Below are 17,969 nucleotides of genomic sequence, written 5' to 3'. Positions count from 1 at the left end.
TATGTAGTAAAGTACTCTTCTAAAAAAATCTTACCAAGATTCCCCTCCCCTCAAAGAAAGGAAAGGAAGCTAGTCTGTGTAATTTGTTCTTGATGAATCCATGTTGGCACTTCCTTTTTATATTTTAGGATATATTAAGGAAGATATTCTAGGATTTTTGTAGAGTTTGATATTTAGTTTGGGGAATTTACCTTCCTCTTTTTCTTTTCAAAACTGGGACATGCCCATCTCTAATTCTTACAATTTTTCTTGTTGCCAAGATTTCTGAAAGATCATCAATAGCAGTTGTCTGCAAGTTCTTTCAGTAACCTGGGATATAATTTATCCAGGTTTGATGACTTAACCCACTGGGGGAATTAACTAAAAGTACACTGCTATTTACCTTGGATTTCACTTTTTTATTAACCATTTTTGTTCTCTGCTGCTTTCGAGGCTAAAAGTTAATATCACTGGTAGATAAAAGAGAAGCAGCCTTTAGAGAGTCACTCTTAGACTTTCTTAAAATATGAAATAGAATAGTTGGAGGCAGTTATTAAGGCTAAATATTATCTTAAAGACATATTTTGATGGCTCTATTGTCTGATTAGTTGTAACTACATTTTCTTTGAGTGCATACCACATATACCTAGCCACACCTCATTTCTGTGGCATATTATAGATTGTCCTTTGTAAGTTACATTTAGCTCCATGTGTTCAGATCATGTGTCCTTAATATTTTTTTAGTCTTGCATTTAAATTATTTGTAGTACATTGTTATCAGCTTGTGCTAGTCATACATCTTTGCACTGATCTTCAAGTCAATTCAATTTTGATTCTTTTGAGAACAGTCTTTTATGGTTCATAGCTATATATACCATCACTGAGAGATTAAAAACATCTTAAAATAATTTAACTTATTTTATACACCTTATATTAATTAACTTTATTAATTAAATTTTATTTTTATAATTTTTTTAAAGTTAAAAATAATAGCTTATGTGACAAGGAGCAGTTTGAAATTATTGAAAATGCTACTTAGTGTCTCAAATGCTTTCCAGTTGGGTCTTTTTTCACTGTGAAGATAAATAAACAGATCTCTTTAATGGCCTTGAATCTCATTGTCGAGTTCTCGTAGTGTTCCAAAGCTAGATACTAGCAAGACAATGGCATCTGCAAAAAGAGGCATCTGGAGAAACTGCACTGGCATAGGTTTGAGAACTCAGGTATGAAGTGTAGGAATAGGCTTTTGTTGGGTTTTATTTTAAATTGAAGAAAAGGACTACATACTTTTATTCCAAAAGAGACATAAGAGTTATTATCTTGTTAAAGCCTAAGTTTTGTTTTGTTTTTTCTGAAGCAATTGGGGTTAACTGACTTGCTCAGGGTCACACAGCTAAGAAGTGTTAAGTGTCTGAGACTAGATTTGAACTCAAGTCCTCCTGACTTCAGGGCTGGTGCTCTATCCACTGCATCACTTAGCTGCCCCTGAAGTCTAAGTTTTAATGTTTCTGTGATAATTCTTTAAATTCTAGCTCTACAGTCATAGAACTTTAGCATTTAAAGAAATCCTAAGAGGTTGTCATCTGATAAACCTCATACACAATAAGAAGTCACTCTATAATGACTGATAGTCATCTATCCATCACTTACATATTCCTACCATTCCAATAAGCCAGTTTTTATAAGTATTATTCACTCAAAATGTGCTTAACAAATATTAGTGTATACTTATTTAATTCAATTAAATGTTTACTGTGTATAAGACAAAACTTCTGGTATTTTATAATAAGCAAGAATAACGTAATTCTCTTTCTTGGTCATAATATATATTTGATTTTCATTCTTGATTTTTTTTTTTCCTCTCCCTACATCTCATCACCACTGGGAGAAGAGGGGGAGACAACTAAAAAACATCCATAGCATAGCAAAACAAATTCCCACTTTTGTGATGACCCAGAAAGTGTCTCATTCTGCATCAGTTGTCTTTTAATCTCTAGAGTAATGAATTGCTTGCTTCGTGATCATTTCTTTGATCAGTGATCTTAAGGCTTTCAAAATTGTTTTATGTTATAGTAATTATATAAATTATTCTGCTCAGTTTACTCATCATTCCATAGAAACTCAAATTTTCACTGAAACTGTCTCTTTCAAAATGTCATACACTATTTTATTCATATACCAGAATTACTTCTGTTATTCCTTATTTGGTGGGCACCCCTTTAATTTCCATTTTATCAACTTTTTTGTTCATACTTCCAAATTACCTCCCAGAGTTGTTGGATAATCTTAGTCCCCTCTCCCCCCCCTTTTTTTTTTGGTCCAGATTTGCCAAGCTGTCTGGAGTGTCATAGAACTTCAGATTGCTTTAATTTTCATTTTCTTCCTAATTATTGGGCATTTAGAGCTTCCCCCTCCCCCATATAGCTATTGGTTTCTCAGATTTTTCTTTTTTTTCTTTTTTTTTTCTTCAGATTTCTTCCTTAGAAAAATGCCAGCTCATATACCATTTATCATTTGAAGAATGGTTCTTATATATCATATATATATATATATATATATAATGTGACATTGTCTGCATATTGCTTTAAATTTTTTTCAACATACACAAATTAACTGGACTTAAGTATATTTGGTCTCAGTGACCTAAAGTATTTACTGAGATTTCTAAAATATTTAAAAGTTAACACTTCTGCTTCATTTATGATTTGAAAATTCTTTTTAGTACTGTTTCTATAAGATTCTATAAACCTAAGATTTTAGGTATCATTTCAGTAAAACATTTTCCCTTTATTTTCTTCAGTTTTCAAGGAATTAGAGCACTTGTGAGAATTTTCAGAATACTTATAGTTTCAGTAAAACTTGTAGTAAAATACTTAAATGCTATATCAGGAGCAGCTTTTAAATATTTCAATTTGACTTTTGAGGAGAATTTCATAGAAAACTGAAATGTGAATCTTGATTTCTTCATTTTCAGGAGTGCATCAGAGCCTTAGGTAGAAATAAACCTCATACTCCCTTCAGAGCAAGTAAACTCACTCAGGTGCTAAGAGATTCATTCATAGGAGAAAACTCCCGCACATGCATGGTAAGTTTTTGTTTGGGGCAGGGGAGACAAAGAAGAGGGTGAAATCAAACTGATTCATTTCAGAGTGAGAGTAAGGAGACCAATATGACATTGAGGTTGTGAACCTAGGTAACTAGAACATAGTAGTATCCTCTACAGTAACACTTAGGAAGTTTAGAACAGAGGTGATTTTGGGAAGAAAGATAGTGAATTCAGTTTTCTAAACATGATGGTTTAAAGTGTTTATGAAACATCCAGTTCTAGATGCTTAATTGGCAGTAGATGATTGCAGGATGGAGGTTAGGAAAGAGATTAGTGTTAGACAAGCAGATCTGAGTCATCTGCATAGAGACTAGGACAGAAAGCAAGAGAGGTGATGAGATCACTAAATGAAAAAGACAGAATCTTGGGGGACCCTCACATGAATAATGTGTGCATGAAGATTAGCAAAGGAGATTGAGAAGTAAGTTAAGCAAAACCATGAGAGAGCTTGGGCACAAAAACCTAGAGATGAGAGTATAAGGAAGTTAGGGATGGTGTCACAGGCCGTAGAGAGAAGTAAAGAAAAAGCCTTTAGATTTGTTAGTTAAAAGGTCATGACTAACTTTGGAGTAATTAGTTTAAATAGACTGATGATAATAGAAAACACTGAAAAGTCAAGAGAGTAAGAAGAAAATAGCACTCCTAGGAATGGACAGCAGTCAAAAGGAGTTAGCTGTAGAAGTAAATAATAGCTAATTTGGATAGATCTATGCATGAAGAGCCTTTTGGGGCTAAGGGAGACAGTACTTTATCTCATAAATTTAACTCATTTATTATGTCTCATGAAGTCTTCACCTTTATCTGTGTGTGAGGCCTATTATTCGCTTTCTGTTGTCTTGATCATTTACCACAGACTTTCTTGACTTTTGCATTTTGTTTTCCCCTAGATTGCTACCATCTCTCCAGGGATGGCATCTTGTGAAAATACTCTTAATACATTAAGATACGCAAATAGGTATGGCAACTAGTTTTCCATTTGGGAATTTGAGAGGGGGATAAAAGAGAGATTTGACTACATTTAAAGCACAGTTACGAAAATTATGTCTAATTAAGACACCTTCATTCTTTGCAAATAGATGTTTCTTAAATTCTCATTATGTATGGTTTTTCCCTCAATTTCTGAACATTAATTTTATATAATTGTTCTTCTGATGTTAAAAATGAGGGAATCAAGTGATAACAGTAGAAATTTTATTGTACTGTTTTGTATGAGTCTTTTTGTTTCTGTTGGCGTTAAACAATAAGCTAACAAACATTTATTGTGTAAGTGGCACCGGAGATATAAAGAAAAGGCACAACTACCCATGAAAATTAACACAGCAGAACTAACACTTCAGACTTCTTCACATATGATACTTTTGGATTGGTCAGTATAAGTCATAGCATCAACAGAAAAATTTCTTCATTCTCAATCAGTGAGCGTTCCAAAGAATTTGGATTGGACCCCATTTGTTTACTTTGGTTCCTACAGAACATTTAGCTCCATTAGGGATAGATAGCTCTTTGCGATTCATTGACTTTGTATAGATTCTTGTTTCATATTTCCTGACATTAACTTGGACTTCAAATTTATAATAAATAAATAAATAAATTCTAATGGAGGTTGGAACAAAAGTAGCTTTAATTTCCTTGGGTAGTGGAATATATTATGTATATATATAATCTATATAATGTAAAAACTGTAGATCCATTTCTAAATTTAACCCTTGTATCATTTGAATCCTAAGTAGACATAAACCTACATAATTCAATCAATTTTCAGGGTCTTTGGGATTTTATAATTAAGAAGGGAACTCTTGGGGCAGCTAGATGGCACAGTGGATAGAGTACCAGCCCTGAAGTAAGAGGACCTGAGTTTAAATGTGGCCTTAGACACTTTCTAGCTCTGTGATTCTGGGCAAGTCACTTAACCCCCAATTATCTCAACAAAAAAGAGAGAGAGAGAGAGAGAGAGAGAACTCCTAATGTAGGAGGCTCATATCTATGTGTTTGGGGGAGGGGGGTGGAACAGGGCGGGGGACGACAGGACAACTATACTTTTGAACATTTCCATGTTGTGTCACACAATTTGGCTTAACACCATGCTTTTGTGGTGTGGCTCAAATTTAAAACAAACAAAAAAAAACCCTTTCCAAATGCTATGCAACCTCTCTTAAGCATAAATTGCTTTCTCCAAGTTGAAAAGAAAATTTTGATTAAGAAACTAACAAGACTCCATGTCATGTAGTAATTTCTTCCCTTTTAGACCAAGATATAAAAAAGTTACATTGTACTTGTATTGGAGACTTCTCATTGACTTTTAACAGTTTTAACATCTGACTATCAAGTTGTTTTTTTTTTAATGGTTTAAAAAAATTAGTGAATCATAGAACTAGAAAAGAATTTTAAGACAATACCTAATTGCAACACGTTTGTTCATTCCCTACATTCCTGCTGATCTTTTAAGACAACTTACAGTTGTCTTTTGTAACACAGCACTCTTATAGTTTAAAAAAAGTTTTTGCTTTCATTAAGACCTATCTTTTCATTTAGTTCTCCCAAGACATGGAAAATAATTGATCAGCATTTAATGTCTTTTAATAAAGAACTAAATAAGTTTATTAACTCATTCAGTTTACTTCATAATGGTCTAGTTAATATTTTTATTTTTGATTGAAATATGATATAATCTTCAAATTACTGTCATTTTATTTTATAGCATAACAATAATTAGTTGATATTTTTAAATGTGCAAATATTTTATGTTTTCATTTATAATGAAAGAACTTGATGTAATAAATTGCAGACTGTACTTTCTCAAGAAAGTAAATATTATAAAGGTTGAAGAGCCAAAGACCCAAAATACCCTACATATTTGTACTATTAAGTGGGGTATAAGTTCTCAAATGTTAATGATAACCATGATAAAGCAAAATAGAAATAATCAGATATTATGGTACAGTCCAAAGGCAGGGCAAGCAGTGTTTAGAAAAATAAGGGTTGGTTTTTAGATTAAAAAAAAAAAGGGGGTATTGATGACTATTTTAGAATACAGTTGTGAGGATTACAATGAAAATTGAATTGAAATTGAAAAAATGATTTTTTTAAAAATTGTATGAATTAGTAATGTGAAGGGAAAAATAAGAATGTAGCTTGAAAAAGGAATAATATAAAGGAACAGATTCTCTAAATGAAGGCATGTTTCTAGAAAGGGGCATGAGGAGTAGAAAAACTTGCCATAGAAAAATAAAAATATAAGAAATATGGGGAGCAAGAAAGGGTTGGTTCCTGAGCCCAACAAACCATTTTACTAATAGGTTAGATAAGAAAAAAAGTTTGAGTTTATTTTTTAAACAATTTCAGTAAGTGATAAATGAGATTATGGAATTTACATGTACACAACTGTCTTTACAAAAGCATTTTCTTTTAATTTGTTGCTGTTCTGGTGCTGCAGAGTAAAGGAGTTTGGAATTAGTCCATCAGACATTCCCTTCTCACAGGGTAGTGGCAGTCGCTCTGATCTCTCTCCTTCCTATGAGTATGACGACTTTTCTCCTTCGATCACCAGGTCTACATCATTCTATGCATAAGATCCTTATTATTTTTAAGTTGTGTTGTTTTTTTTTTTTTTTAGATGAATTTTAAAACAAAACAAAACCTTTTTTTTTCTTGCCATGAAGCCATTATATTTTGTTATTCTCATTTCATTTTGCCAGGTGGTGGTCCTGCATGATGTTATCTTTTATTATTGTTGTTCATTTATGTGTCTAAACTATTCCATAGAATTCAAGCTTGCTTAATTCCCTTCATATTTATGTATTTTTTTTAAATGATGATGTCACCTTTGTATATATTAAGTAGAATAGTTCTGGTTTATGTAATTTTATAATAAGGTGTTTTGGTTTTTTTTGTTTTTTTAGTAAAAATTATATTGGCAGTTGCATGTTAAATCATTTTATGCCATTTGTTTAAAAATGTTATGACTTTATGAATTTTTTTCCTTCAAACAGCATACTCCCCCAATTGTAAATGTATAAGTGATTGATAAACTTATTTATTTTTTAAAATGACAAATTAAAAGATTTTTTTTAAAGATAAAAGAAAAATAAATAATTTCTACATATATTTTCTCCTTTATGGCAAAATGTACTTTAGCACGCCAAATTAAAAAAAATAAATAAATTGATGAGCAAAACAATAAGTAAATAAGTAAGTTTTGGGGTGTTTAAAATGTTGCCTAATTGTATAATATTAGTAATAATAACACCAATAAAACTTTATTTATTACATAGTACTCATAAGTTATTTTCTATAAGCCGCCTCACAGTGGTCTTCTAAGGTAGAACAGGGTATCTTATTCCCATTTTGCAAATGAGAAAACAATCTTAGATTAAATTAATCTGCTTAAAATCACATTAGAATGGAGTTAGAATTAAAATTTAGGTTTCTTAACTCTTAAGTTCAGTATTCTTTTCATTATACTATACTGATTTTTCCCTGTTACTAGAATTTAGTAGTCATTGAAATGTTTCCTACTTCCTCCTTCCCATATCTTATTTATCTATAGTAACTGTTTTTATAATAGTAATTACTTTTTATAATGATTATATGACAAGATTATTAAAATGATTGTGAAATAGTCTAAATTAAATCAGAAAAGTAATAACCATTTTATTAGTGTTCTTCCAGACTTCAGAAAAATAACTTATGAAGTTGCCATCATCATTCTTACTAAGTAAATTAAAGTACCTTCAAATTATAAAACTTATTGTATTGGTTTTACTGAATGAATCTTTGCTCATTTACAGTGTTTTCTGTATTTTTTAAGGGTAAAAGAATTGACTGTAGATCCAGCTGCTGCTGGTGATGTCCGCCCAATTATGCATCATCCGCCAAATCAAATTGATGATTTAGAGACACAGTGGGGTGTAGGGAGTTCACCTCAAAGAGATGACTTAAAACTCCTTTGTGAACAAAATGTAAGTAGCGTAATATAACCATGTTAATTTAATGCTATTATGACCTAGTAAGACTAAAGATTGCTTTCTTGTATTACTTTTAACTAATCTAAGTCTTGACATATACCACTGTTTTGTTTTATCATGTTATTGTTTCCTTTTAATCAATTGAAAATATTACAATAGTTCAGGTAAATCCCAATTAAGACAAATAATGGAACCTTTGACCATTTGTACCTTATATATCCAATGGGCTAGAGCCAGTGACTTTATTTTATATAATTATAAGTTCAAATGGTATAAACTTGAACAAATACTACCATTTCTGGAGATTCATTGTTTGTTCTAATCAGCATCTGTTTTTATTTATTTTGAATGATTTTTCCCCAAGAGATTTTTTTTTAAGCTTGTTTTTTGTTTCTCCTTTATAAACCTAATTTTTTATTAATTCTCATATATTTTCTTTTTTATCATTAATATAAAATAATGTGTTAATTAGGACTGATTTAAACTAAAGTATATCTGGCAATTTCATTATTTAATGCAGTTTTTCTATATTTGGTTTTTGTTATTCTGGGTAGATTTTTAATTCATAATATATTGGAGGCAATAACTTCATGAAAAAGAAGGATAAAAATATATATTAATATCATTTTCTCAAGGCATTTTATCTGACTAGATAATCCTTAACATTTTAGAACTTTGATGATACTTCCTGATCTTTGAGGTATAGAATCAAAGATTTATAGCTCATTGTAGTCCAATCTTACTCCACTTTTGCAAATAAGAAAACTGAGGCCTCCATTGATAAGGTACTTGTCCAGTGTCACACATGAGACCATCTGACTCCCAAGGTCCTGGCTTTTTTTTTTTTTTTTTTTTTTTTTAAGTATATCACAGCCACAAAAAAAGAATCCCTTTCTCTTCTTGTGAAGACAAAATAACTTCAATGACTTATTGTGAGTAAACCACTGAAGAAATCTATAGTTTACTGACTGATGTAGAACCACAGATGGATTCCAGTAATTGTAGTCATAGATGATGACACCAAATAAGGAGTTATTCAAAAAGGAAGGGAGCAACTTATAACTTTTTTACTTTTAAGGACTAATAAGAAAAGAGATGGCAACTTTTAGGATTTCTTGTGATAGTGGTAAAATTAAAATTACTACCTCATGCCCCATATGCCAGAAAGAACAATGGCTTTAGAGTCAGATGAAATGATATTTGAGGGCTGACAATAAAAAAAGAACCTAAAAAGAGGAAAGGGGAGTACTTGGCACAGAAGTATGATGAAGTCTTGCAATTAAATGGAAATGATCTGAGGTGGGTGAGTTACAAAATTGATTTCATATTTTAGAATGATGAGTTTCTGGAGATTTTGAAACCTCTGCTTGCCCTCTCCAATCATAGATTGGAAGGGACCCCAGGGGCAGAGTACTAAGGAGATATGAATTTCAGAATTGATATCATTTTGCAGTGTGAAGTTTTTGTAGATCATGAAATGATCAAAATAATTTTGCTTAGTTAAAAGAATATTTGTATTAAATAGAGAGATCTTGCCTAGTTCCTATGACTTGTAAAGAAAGGGCACAAATATAGAATTTCTTTTAGGCCTTTGTAGGAGAAGAACATATTGGCCATAGGTTTTACACATCTTTTAGTGCTTCTGTGAATAGACAATGGGGCTATACTGCCTGCCCAGCTCCTGTAGATTAAGTAAAGAAAGAAAATTACCATTTTATCAGGTTGAGTGTGTCAATCGTTATGCCAAATGTTATGGAGGACAAAAAGTTATACTTTCTTTTGAGATTACAGTTTAAATACATATGAAATGTATGAATAAACAACAATGTAGACTAAAACGTTTGGAAGGGCTTCATATTGAAATGGATTTGAGTAGGCATAGGAGGGTAAAAGGAGGTTTACTTAGGCAGAATGGAAGAGGTAGCATTCTAAATAATGGCAAAGTAATACCAAAAGTACAGAAATGTTCATTCATGAACATAGCATATATGAAGGTGATAGTGAGGAGACTAGCTTAACAGTAGTGAAGAATGACATGTTCAAATTTAAAGAAAGGGTTTTTTTTTTTTTAATATCAAAAAAAAATATTTAAAATTTAAATCAACTTGTTAGCATTTTCTCCCTTAAGCATAAACTTGGGATTGGCAGAACCAAATTTAGCTGGCAAGCTAAGAATAGATTTTCTATTTTTAATTACAAAAATTCTTTAAAATGCAATTGCCTGTCTTTATATGACCTGATTTTTAATGCCTATCCTTGGTGTATATAATCCAATAACTCAATAAATTAAGCCTTGATTTGTAGTGTTAGCTGATTTTTTTTTTTTTTTTTTTTGAGACATAAATGCGTAAACTGCAAATTTAACAATTGCATCTCTGGATCTGTTGGAGCTGGTTCTAACACATTTTGAAATGAAGTCACAGAGAAGGAAAATTAATTGTCAAGGTTCTAATACCCTTTCCACTATTCTACTCTGATCTCATTGAATCCTAATTTAAATTAAAATTTTTGCCCTATAAATTTCCATTTCTCCATGTACCAGAATTTGGTGTTTTGACTACTGTACATGTATGTGCAAGTACAATATGTAGTATTTTATATACTGTGGGATTTGAATGAACCACTCTGACTTCATCTCATGAATCTGTTCTGGATCTAGCAGTGTCTTTTCAAATCACTTAGAGGGTTCAGTTCCTATCTTATGAGAAAATTTTTTTCAATTACATGTGTCTGGGAAGCTGAATCACTTCTCTTTATATATGTATACTGAGACCCTTTAACTAAAGACTAGATTAGGTTGGCCAGAAACTCAGGTTCATCCAAAGATTGAAACACAAAAGAGTTTTCTCAGTTATATATCTCAAAGTAACCCATGTTAACCCATGTGTCTTATCAGAAAACTGAACCCGTATTGAGTAAGTTATTATTTTCATGTTCCTTTGACTAAATACAGACAGGTAAAGAGGGAATGGTTGGAATACACACACTTTTTTTTTTTTTTTTTTCTGATTTCAAATAATCATACTTACTCACTTTCCCTTTCCCAATTTGGAAAGTCCCTAATCTTTCCTCCAATTTAAAAAAAAAAAAAAATCAAATTACCTAATTTTGTGTCCTGGTTAATTTTTTTTTTTAAATTAATTGATCTTATTTGATTGTTTTTAATACATAAGAATTGGTCTCACTCTTTATTCAAGATCATTTGTTACACCTGTTTTGGTCATAAAATGTAGAGCTTAGATTGTTTCTTCTGTTTTTATTCAACACAATACTTTTTTATCTCATTTGATGTTTTTAAGAACTCTTAATTGTTATTCTTATTATGGTATAATTTGGGTCTGAGTGAGGATTGAGAGATTAAAAAGGTATTTGAAGATTTGGTTTGGTATAGTGAATTGAGTAATTATATTTAGCAGTCAAGAATGTCTAAGTTCAAATTCTGCCTTCCATACTTAGTGTAGCTATAGACAAGTGAGATAACTGAAGCTCCATTTTCCTCAATTTGTGACAGTAAAAACAGTATCTTTGATGAAATGGGGCATAACTATACTTGTACCTGTATCATAAATTTTTCCATCAGGTTCAAATGTTATGTTATGTTATATTCTATTCTTTAAAAACTTTAAAACATTTATACAAATAAATATCTTCTTACTTCAGTAATTCAGGGTCTTGACTAGAGTCACTAGAGAAAGAAATGCAGAGCGTTAGTGATAAATCAAAAAGAACTTTCAAAAAACAGAAAAACTGGGCAGACTTAAATCTAGGGACAGTTAGAGGAAATCACCCCAAAGTTTCTAGCACAGAGGGATAGGTGAATAATGTTAATACTGTTAGAAAAGGAATCCCTGAAAAAAAGGATGAAAGTGATTTTTTAAAAGTTCTTAGTTATTCCTTTCTTTGGTGTATTTAACAAAGACCTTTCATTTCATCCTGGTAGGTACTCTGTTCTGTGATAACAGTCTTTTACAAACTAAAGTGTCCTAAAATGAAACCTCTCTCAATCTAGGTGTGTCCTTAACAGACATTTTAGTTTGCTCAGACTTTTCTATGGTAGCCTTTCCAAATTTAGGACTTAACTTGGTCAATGCTACTGACTTCAAGCATTTAGTGTCACCTAGAAGTCCCACAAAGATATCAGCATAGGACTTTGTAGAATGCTTGGTGGTATCGTTATGAATATTGAATAATAATATCTAAGTTCTTTGGATCAAAGACTCAAACTCTATAAAGCTCTCAGGAACATAATTATGATTATTTCTTGATGAAAATTTCAAATTAGAGAATTCTCTCTCTTTAAGATGACATTTGTTGAGGAGATAATAATAATAGGAGAGTTTTAAGATTTGGGGACTTCATTAAGAACTTTTTGCTGCCAACAGCAGGATATCTCTTCTTGAACTTTAAAGAAAAAGTTAAATTCATAGTTGGGCAGGTTTGAATTAATTTTTTTCACAAGAACAGTAAAATTCAAAAACAGTTCACTAAACTTTAAGAATACATTGATTATATGTTATGGACTAGAACTCTGAACTTGAAAAAGATTCTTACAAGGTGTTAAGCCAGTGGAATTGATAAATACAATGGTTATCTAGTTTAGCATGGTGCTTAATAGTTCTCTAGTTCAGTACATGTATTTAGTACTTAATAAAGTTCTACAAGATTCACACCTTTGATAATATAATTATAAGAGAGCATATAAGCTCAGACAAACTCAGCTGGCGTTAGAGCCAGAGAACACAAGCAGACTGGAGACAAAAGCTCAAGATCTGTGAGCCAAGGAAAGCCAGATTCACTTACATCATCTCACACCACTGGTGGTGGCAAGCTCTCCTACTTAGCTTCTCCACTGAAACCAAAACTTCAGAAGGCCTCTTAAGAAATCTATCCTTGGCCCCAGACAAGGAAATGAGATTGTGAAGGAGATAATAAAGGATTTGGACTTCAACACCTGGCTACTCTTGTGGTGATTACTTAATTGAAATGAAGTCTGCTCCAAAGACTTCCAGAAAATGAACTAAGTACACTACAATTATACCTCAGAAATATTGTTTTTCATCAAATATTATTTCACTATCACAAATTGTATCAATTATAAGAAGCATTGTGGTATAATGGAAAATCCTGGATTCAAATTCTCTCTCTAAAACTCACCAAGCTGTGTGACTATGGATAAAACACTGAGCCTAAGCTTTGTCTTCTGTGAAATGGGGAAGAATAATATGTCTAGTACTTCCCCATTCTGGTATTTAGATCACTTAAGTACTTATAGTACTTTCCATCCCTCAACAGAATTGTTACAAAAGTCAAATGAGATAATGTATTATGTGTCAGCTACTATGATGCTGATGCTGATGTCATGCATGAATTGGTAAAAGGTTTTATAGACTGGTGTAGTTTTAAACTGTGCAAAGATGACCGGAAGTATCTTTTAAAGGGAGGGTCCCTTAAACTTTGGAAGAGAAAATAGTATGATAATGGGTGTCAGAAAGTGGTAATAATCTCTTTTGTTTTAAGCATGGAATTTTAGCAAGTGGATATTTCCTTAAAACTTCTTCCCTTTACATAGTCAGCATGCTTCTAGAAAGTTATCAGTTTTTTGAGGGGTGAAATTCAAAGGGATGTTGTGTTTAGAGCAAGGTTTATTTTCCACTTGCAGCAACCCCTTTTCATCCAAGAAATTTTTACATGATCCCAAGCATATATACCTATATAAGCACATGTATGCAAATAAGTATACAAATCAAACATATACTGATAATAAATCATAAATTATCACAACCTCCACATTTATTTAGGGTTGTGACCCAGTTTAAGAAGCTGGGGTTTAGAGAAATCTTTTAAGTATGGATAATTTGCTTCTATGATGGTAAATTTGATAAAAATGAGTTTCATCTTTTGGTCTGTCAGAAATTAATTGTGATTTTACTATGAAAGTTGCTATATTAACATTATAAATGTTAATTATAATAGTATGGAAATAATGTTATCTACTCAAAACAATTACCTTTGATGAGAGGGAAATAGAATACCAATATTATGTCATAAGGTATTTTTTTTCCCCTAGGAAGAGGAGGTTTCTCCACAGTTATTCACTTTTCATGAAGCTGTCTCTCAGATGGTAGAAATGGAAGAGCAAGTTGTAGAAGATCACCGGGCAGTCTTCCAGGTAAAACATTGTCGATTGTGACTTTTAGAATTTTGAAGATACAATTTTTTGGTCATCTGACAATAGTACAATAGCCTGATTTTAAAATTTCAGAAGTTTTTCCATGTGTCCTGAGGCCCCCCCCCCCAAATGTATCTATAGTTATATAATAGAATCTCTGTATCTTTGGAGATACAGATTGCCTCAGCAATAAATAAAATATTTGGAATGATTTTTTTTAATTCTTATGCTTGTTGAATTAATTTTTGATATATGATTTCATTGAGGAAAAATTTTCTGGCACCTATGTTGTTACAGAATTCTTTTACATTGTGTGGAACAAAAGATTTTTGTGACATGGTTTAGAAAACATGTCCTAGATTTCAAAAACTTTAGAATGTAAAAAGAGAGAACTGCAATCTCTCAGAACTGAAATTCTGAAGATATAAATCTTAGATGCTGTAATGGAAGGAAATGGTGAGATGACAGGAAGCCACAAGAATTTAAATTTAGGTGATAGAGACTCATATAAACATTTTCTCATTTTAAGTCTTATTGATAGTGTGCAGACCGATTATGGTTATAATATGGATACTCTCTATCTCATGACCATTCTCTGGTCCCCGTTTTAGCTTGGTGTAGGAAAGTGAAATGGCTGGACTGAAGAAACCAGCTAGGTCCAGGCAGAAGACTGATTGGTTCTAGATAGCCCATAGATGTTAGACAGCTGTTAAGAATTTTATACTAAAATGAGTGAACAAAGGGAACTAGGGGAGAGGGTTCATCTTTTGAGGTTTGGGGTTTTTTTTTTTTTAACATATGAACATATTTAACAATTCTAAGCTGGCAAGGCTTCAAACATATTTTCAGAATTTTGTTGGAATAAGAGGGGGGCAGTCCTAATGTATATTCTTATCTTTCCCAGCTCTTCTCTCATTTCTTAAGTATAAAGATTCATCATCAAGTGTAAATTAAGTTCCCTAAGACCTTTTAAATTTGATCAGGTTTTTAAAAGAATCTATATGAAACATGAAAACAAGAGCATGCCACTAAAAATGACTGCAAAAGGATTATCATGCATGGGACCCCTTAACAAGAACCACAAGGATTTTTAAAATGAAGCAGATTTGAGTTGCTTTATCTATAACCATGATACATTTAAAGAGAAAACTTAACAGTACATCCTATAGTCTTTGCAAGGACTGATGGAGCTGACTTTCCTCTGACCTGTGATCCATGCATTCTAATGGCAGGCCCTAAGGTGAAGCTTGAGAAATTCATTAAAAATGACAAATTCAGGTCAACATTTAGGAGCTAGGTAACAATCTCTCCTATCCACATCTGCCTAAATTAGAAAAATAAAGGCTTTCCTATGGGTTGTCAAGCAAATGATGTAAAATATTTGATTCTGTTTGTGGACATGTCTTAAAATAATAAGAAAGCTTGAGATACTTAATTTTTCATCCTTAATAGGAATCTATTCGATGGTTAGAAGATGAAAAAGCCCTCCTAGAAATGACTGAAGAAGTGGACTATGATGTAGACTCATATGCTACACAGCTTGAAGCAATTCTTGAACAAAAGATAGACATTCTTACAGAACTTCGAGGTAGAGTTTTCTTTTTATGTTTTAGAAAATGTAATTATTTGTCTGTATACTGGTTAACAGTTCATGCTACAATGAGGAGTTAGTAAAAACTTAAAACTGTTTTCATCCTATATTAAACTCCATGGGTCCTTATTAGATACTTATCCTTCTAGGCCTAATAAAAACAAGTTTTTTTCTTGAGGGGGGGCAAAGGTCCAAAAAGCATGGACTATCAGTTCCTTTTGGTATATACTTTTCCCCTGTCCCATTCCCTCGAAAACAACATCTTGTCATTAAAAATTAGTGCAATGAAAAGTTCTGTCTACTAATAAAATAGAAGAAAATGTAAAATGTTTATTGTTCACTAGAATTTACTTTTCTTTTTTTTTTTTTCTTTTTTTGGCTGAGGCAATTGGGGTTAAATGACTTACCCAGTATCACACAGGTAGGAAGTGTGTTAAGAGTATCTGAGTTCTAATTTGAACTCAGGTCCTCCTGATGGGCTGGTGCTCTATCTACTGCGCCACCTAGCTGCCCCAAATTCACATTTTTCTAAAAAACAATTTCAAATTCTTAAGTCATTGATTATTTGGACAATGAATATTTATATTTGGTTTATGTTTATGTTATCTGTGCTATTTGTTCACTATATAGCTTGTCAATATGACAGTAGGAAATGGGATGGGGGGGAGATATATGCAAAGATTAGGTGAGAGAAATTGATATTGTTTAAAAATTAAAGTTTGGAATATTATACCAGTGGTATCAAATTCAAATTGAAACAAGAGGCCAGTAAGGATCCTGGCAGGCCACATGTTGACTTAATTTTTAAATTGTAATGTCTTTATTTCATTGTATTTTCATTTGTTTTGTTAAATATATTACACTTCTATTTTGAACTCAGGTCCTCTTGAATTCAAGGCTGGTGCTCTATCCACTGCACCACCTAGGTTCCCCCATTACACTTATATTTTAATCTTTTTTATGCTTCATTAGACATGTAGAGAGCATGTATCCAACCCTTCTGTTTTAGACCTCTTATTATTTACCTTTTTTTATTTATTGGCCAGCTGGCCATGTAAAACAGTTCAATGCATTTTCTAAACATGAAATGAAATATTTATTCTTTTGTTCTTTTCTTTTTTTAAGATAAAGTGAAATCTTTTCGTGCAGCTCTACAAGAAGAAGAACTGGCCAGCAAGCAGATCAATCCGAAGAGACCCCGAGCCCTTTAAAATGGGCATTTGCTGTTAAAGAATCCCCAGAACTCTCCATACTCTTAACAAATTGCTTTGGCTACAAGGGCCATTTGAATATTTTAAAACTTTTTTTAAAGTGTCTGTGGAAATGTCCTGTTCTTCACCAGAATGACATTTCAATTTGTGTGAAACACTCCTTTGTCTACAAAATGCTTTCTAGTCCAGGAGGCAAAATCAAACAAGACTGGGATTTGTGAAGCATTTTGTTTAATGTTGCATTTACTCAAATTGTGAAGCTTATTACATTTGGAGATCCTTGCTTTTTTTTTTTTTTTTTTTTTTTTTGGATAATGAAGTAAGACTGTGGCCTTTTGTTTTTAAAAAAAAAAAAAAAAAAAAAAAAAAGCCACAGCATTTCACCTGTTCAATTTTCCTACAAAGACCAACTGAGCAGTTTTAAATTGTGTTTGCGTGCATGCATACCTCATCAGTGATTGTACATATCTTGTCCTCTCCTAGAGACAGCTGTGCTCACCTCTTCCAGCTCTGTGCCTTGATTAAGGCTATTGACCCTAAATTTCCTCTTTAAGAAGCACAGCCTTAATAAATGACATTCCTTATTTGTCAGTGTAAATTACCTTTATCGTGCGTATATTTTTATGTGTGTGCAACTTTTTTGTTTGTGTGATTAGTTCATTTTGGAGGATGTGCCATATCACCAAATGGAACAAAAATCTGACAGTGGACAGAGCCACTGGATCATTCTATCTTAAATGTGTAAAAAGAAAATAACCTGGAATTACGGCTTCAAATATCGTAAAATGTGGTTTCAGTTTTTGGGTTTTATTGTTGTTTCTAGCATTTTATTTGTAAAGAACAAAATATATAAATTAGTTAATGTAAAATAAAAGGTAACGAAATACTGAGAAGAGTTGTATCTTAGGGTAATACAGATAAGCAATGTGTGTGCCAGTGTGATATTAAT

At 32.1% G+C, this 17,969-nt stretch overlaps 1 protein-coding gene across 4 annotated transcripts in view; it reads left to right on the top strand.

Annotated features, from left to right (window-relative positions):
- The window catches only part of KIF2A (kinesin family member 2A), an 89,780-nt gene extending 72,174 nt beyond the window's left edge, over window positions 1–17,606 (top strand). For 2 of the 4 annotated variants that reach the window (XM_074282420.1, XM_074282419.1), the window contains exons 15-21: window positions 2,954–3,064; window positions 3,973–4,040; window positions 6,519–6,632; window positions 7,893–8,043; window positions 14,117–14,218; window positions 15,671–15,806; window positions 16,935–17,606. In XM_074282420.1, the coding sequence (XP_074138521.1) occupies window positions 2,954–3,064; window positions 3,973–4,040; window positions 6,519–6,632; window positions 7,893–8,043; window positions 14,117–14,218; window positions 15,671–15,806; window positions 16,935–17,020 (768 nt within the window). In that variant the 3' untranslated portion in view covers window positions 17,021–17,606. The remainder of the gene's footprint in view (window positions 1–2,953; window positions 3,065–3,972; window positions 4,041–6,518; window positions 6,633–7,892; window positions 8,044–14,116; window positions 14,219–15,670; window positions 15,807–16,934) is intronic. The other 2 variants (XM_074282421.1, XM_074282422.1) reach the window with 1 other exon arrangement.
- Window positions 17,607–17,969: the final 363 nt, after the last annotated feature.

This window comes from Sminthopsis crassicaudata, chromosome 1 (assembly GCF_048593235.1).
Source record: "Sminthopsis crassicaudata isolate SCR6 chromosome 1, ASM4859323v1, whole genome shotgun sequence".
Classification (NCBI taxonomy): domain Eukaryota; kingdom Metazoa; phylum Chordata; class Mammalia; order Dasyuromorphia; family Dasyuridae; genus Sminthopsis; species Sminthopsis crassicaudata.
Note: the sequence above shows the minus strand (reverse complement) of the source record. Positions and strands in the feature narration are given on the sequence as shown.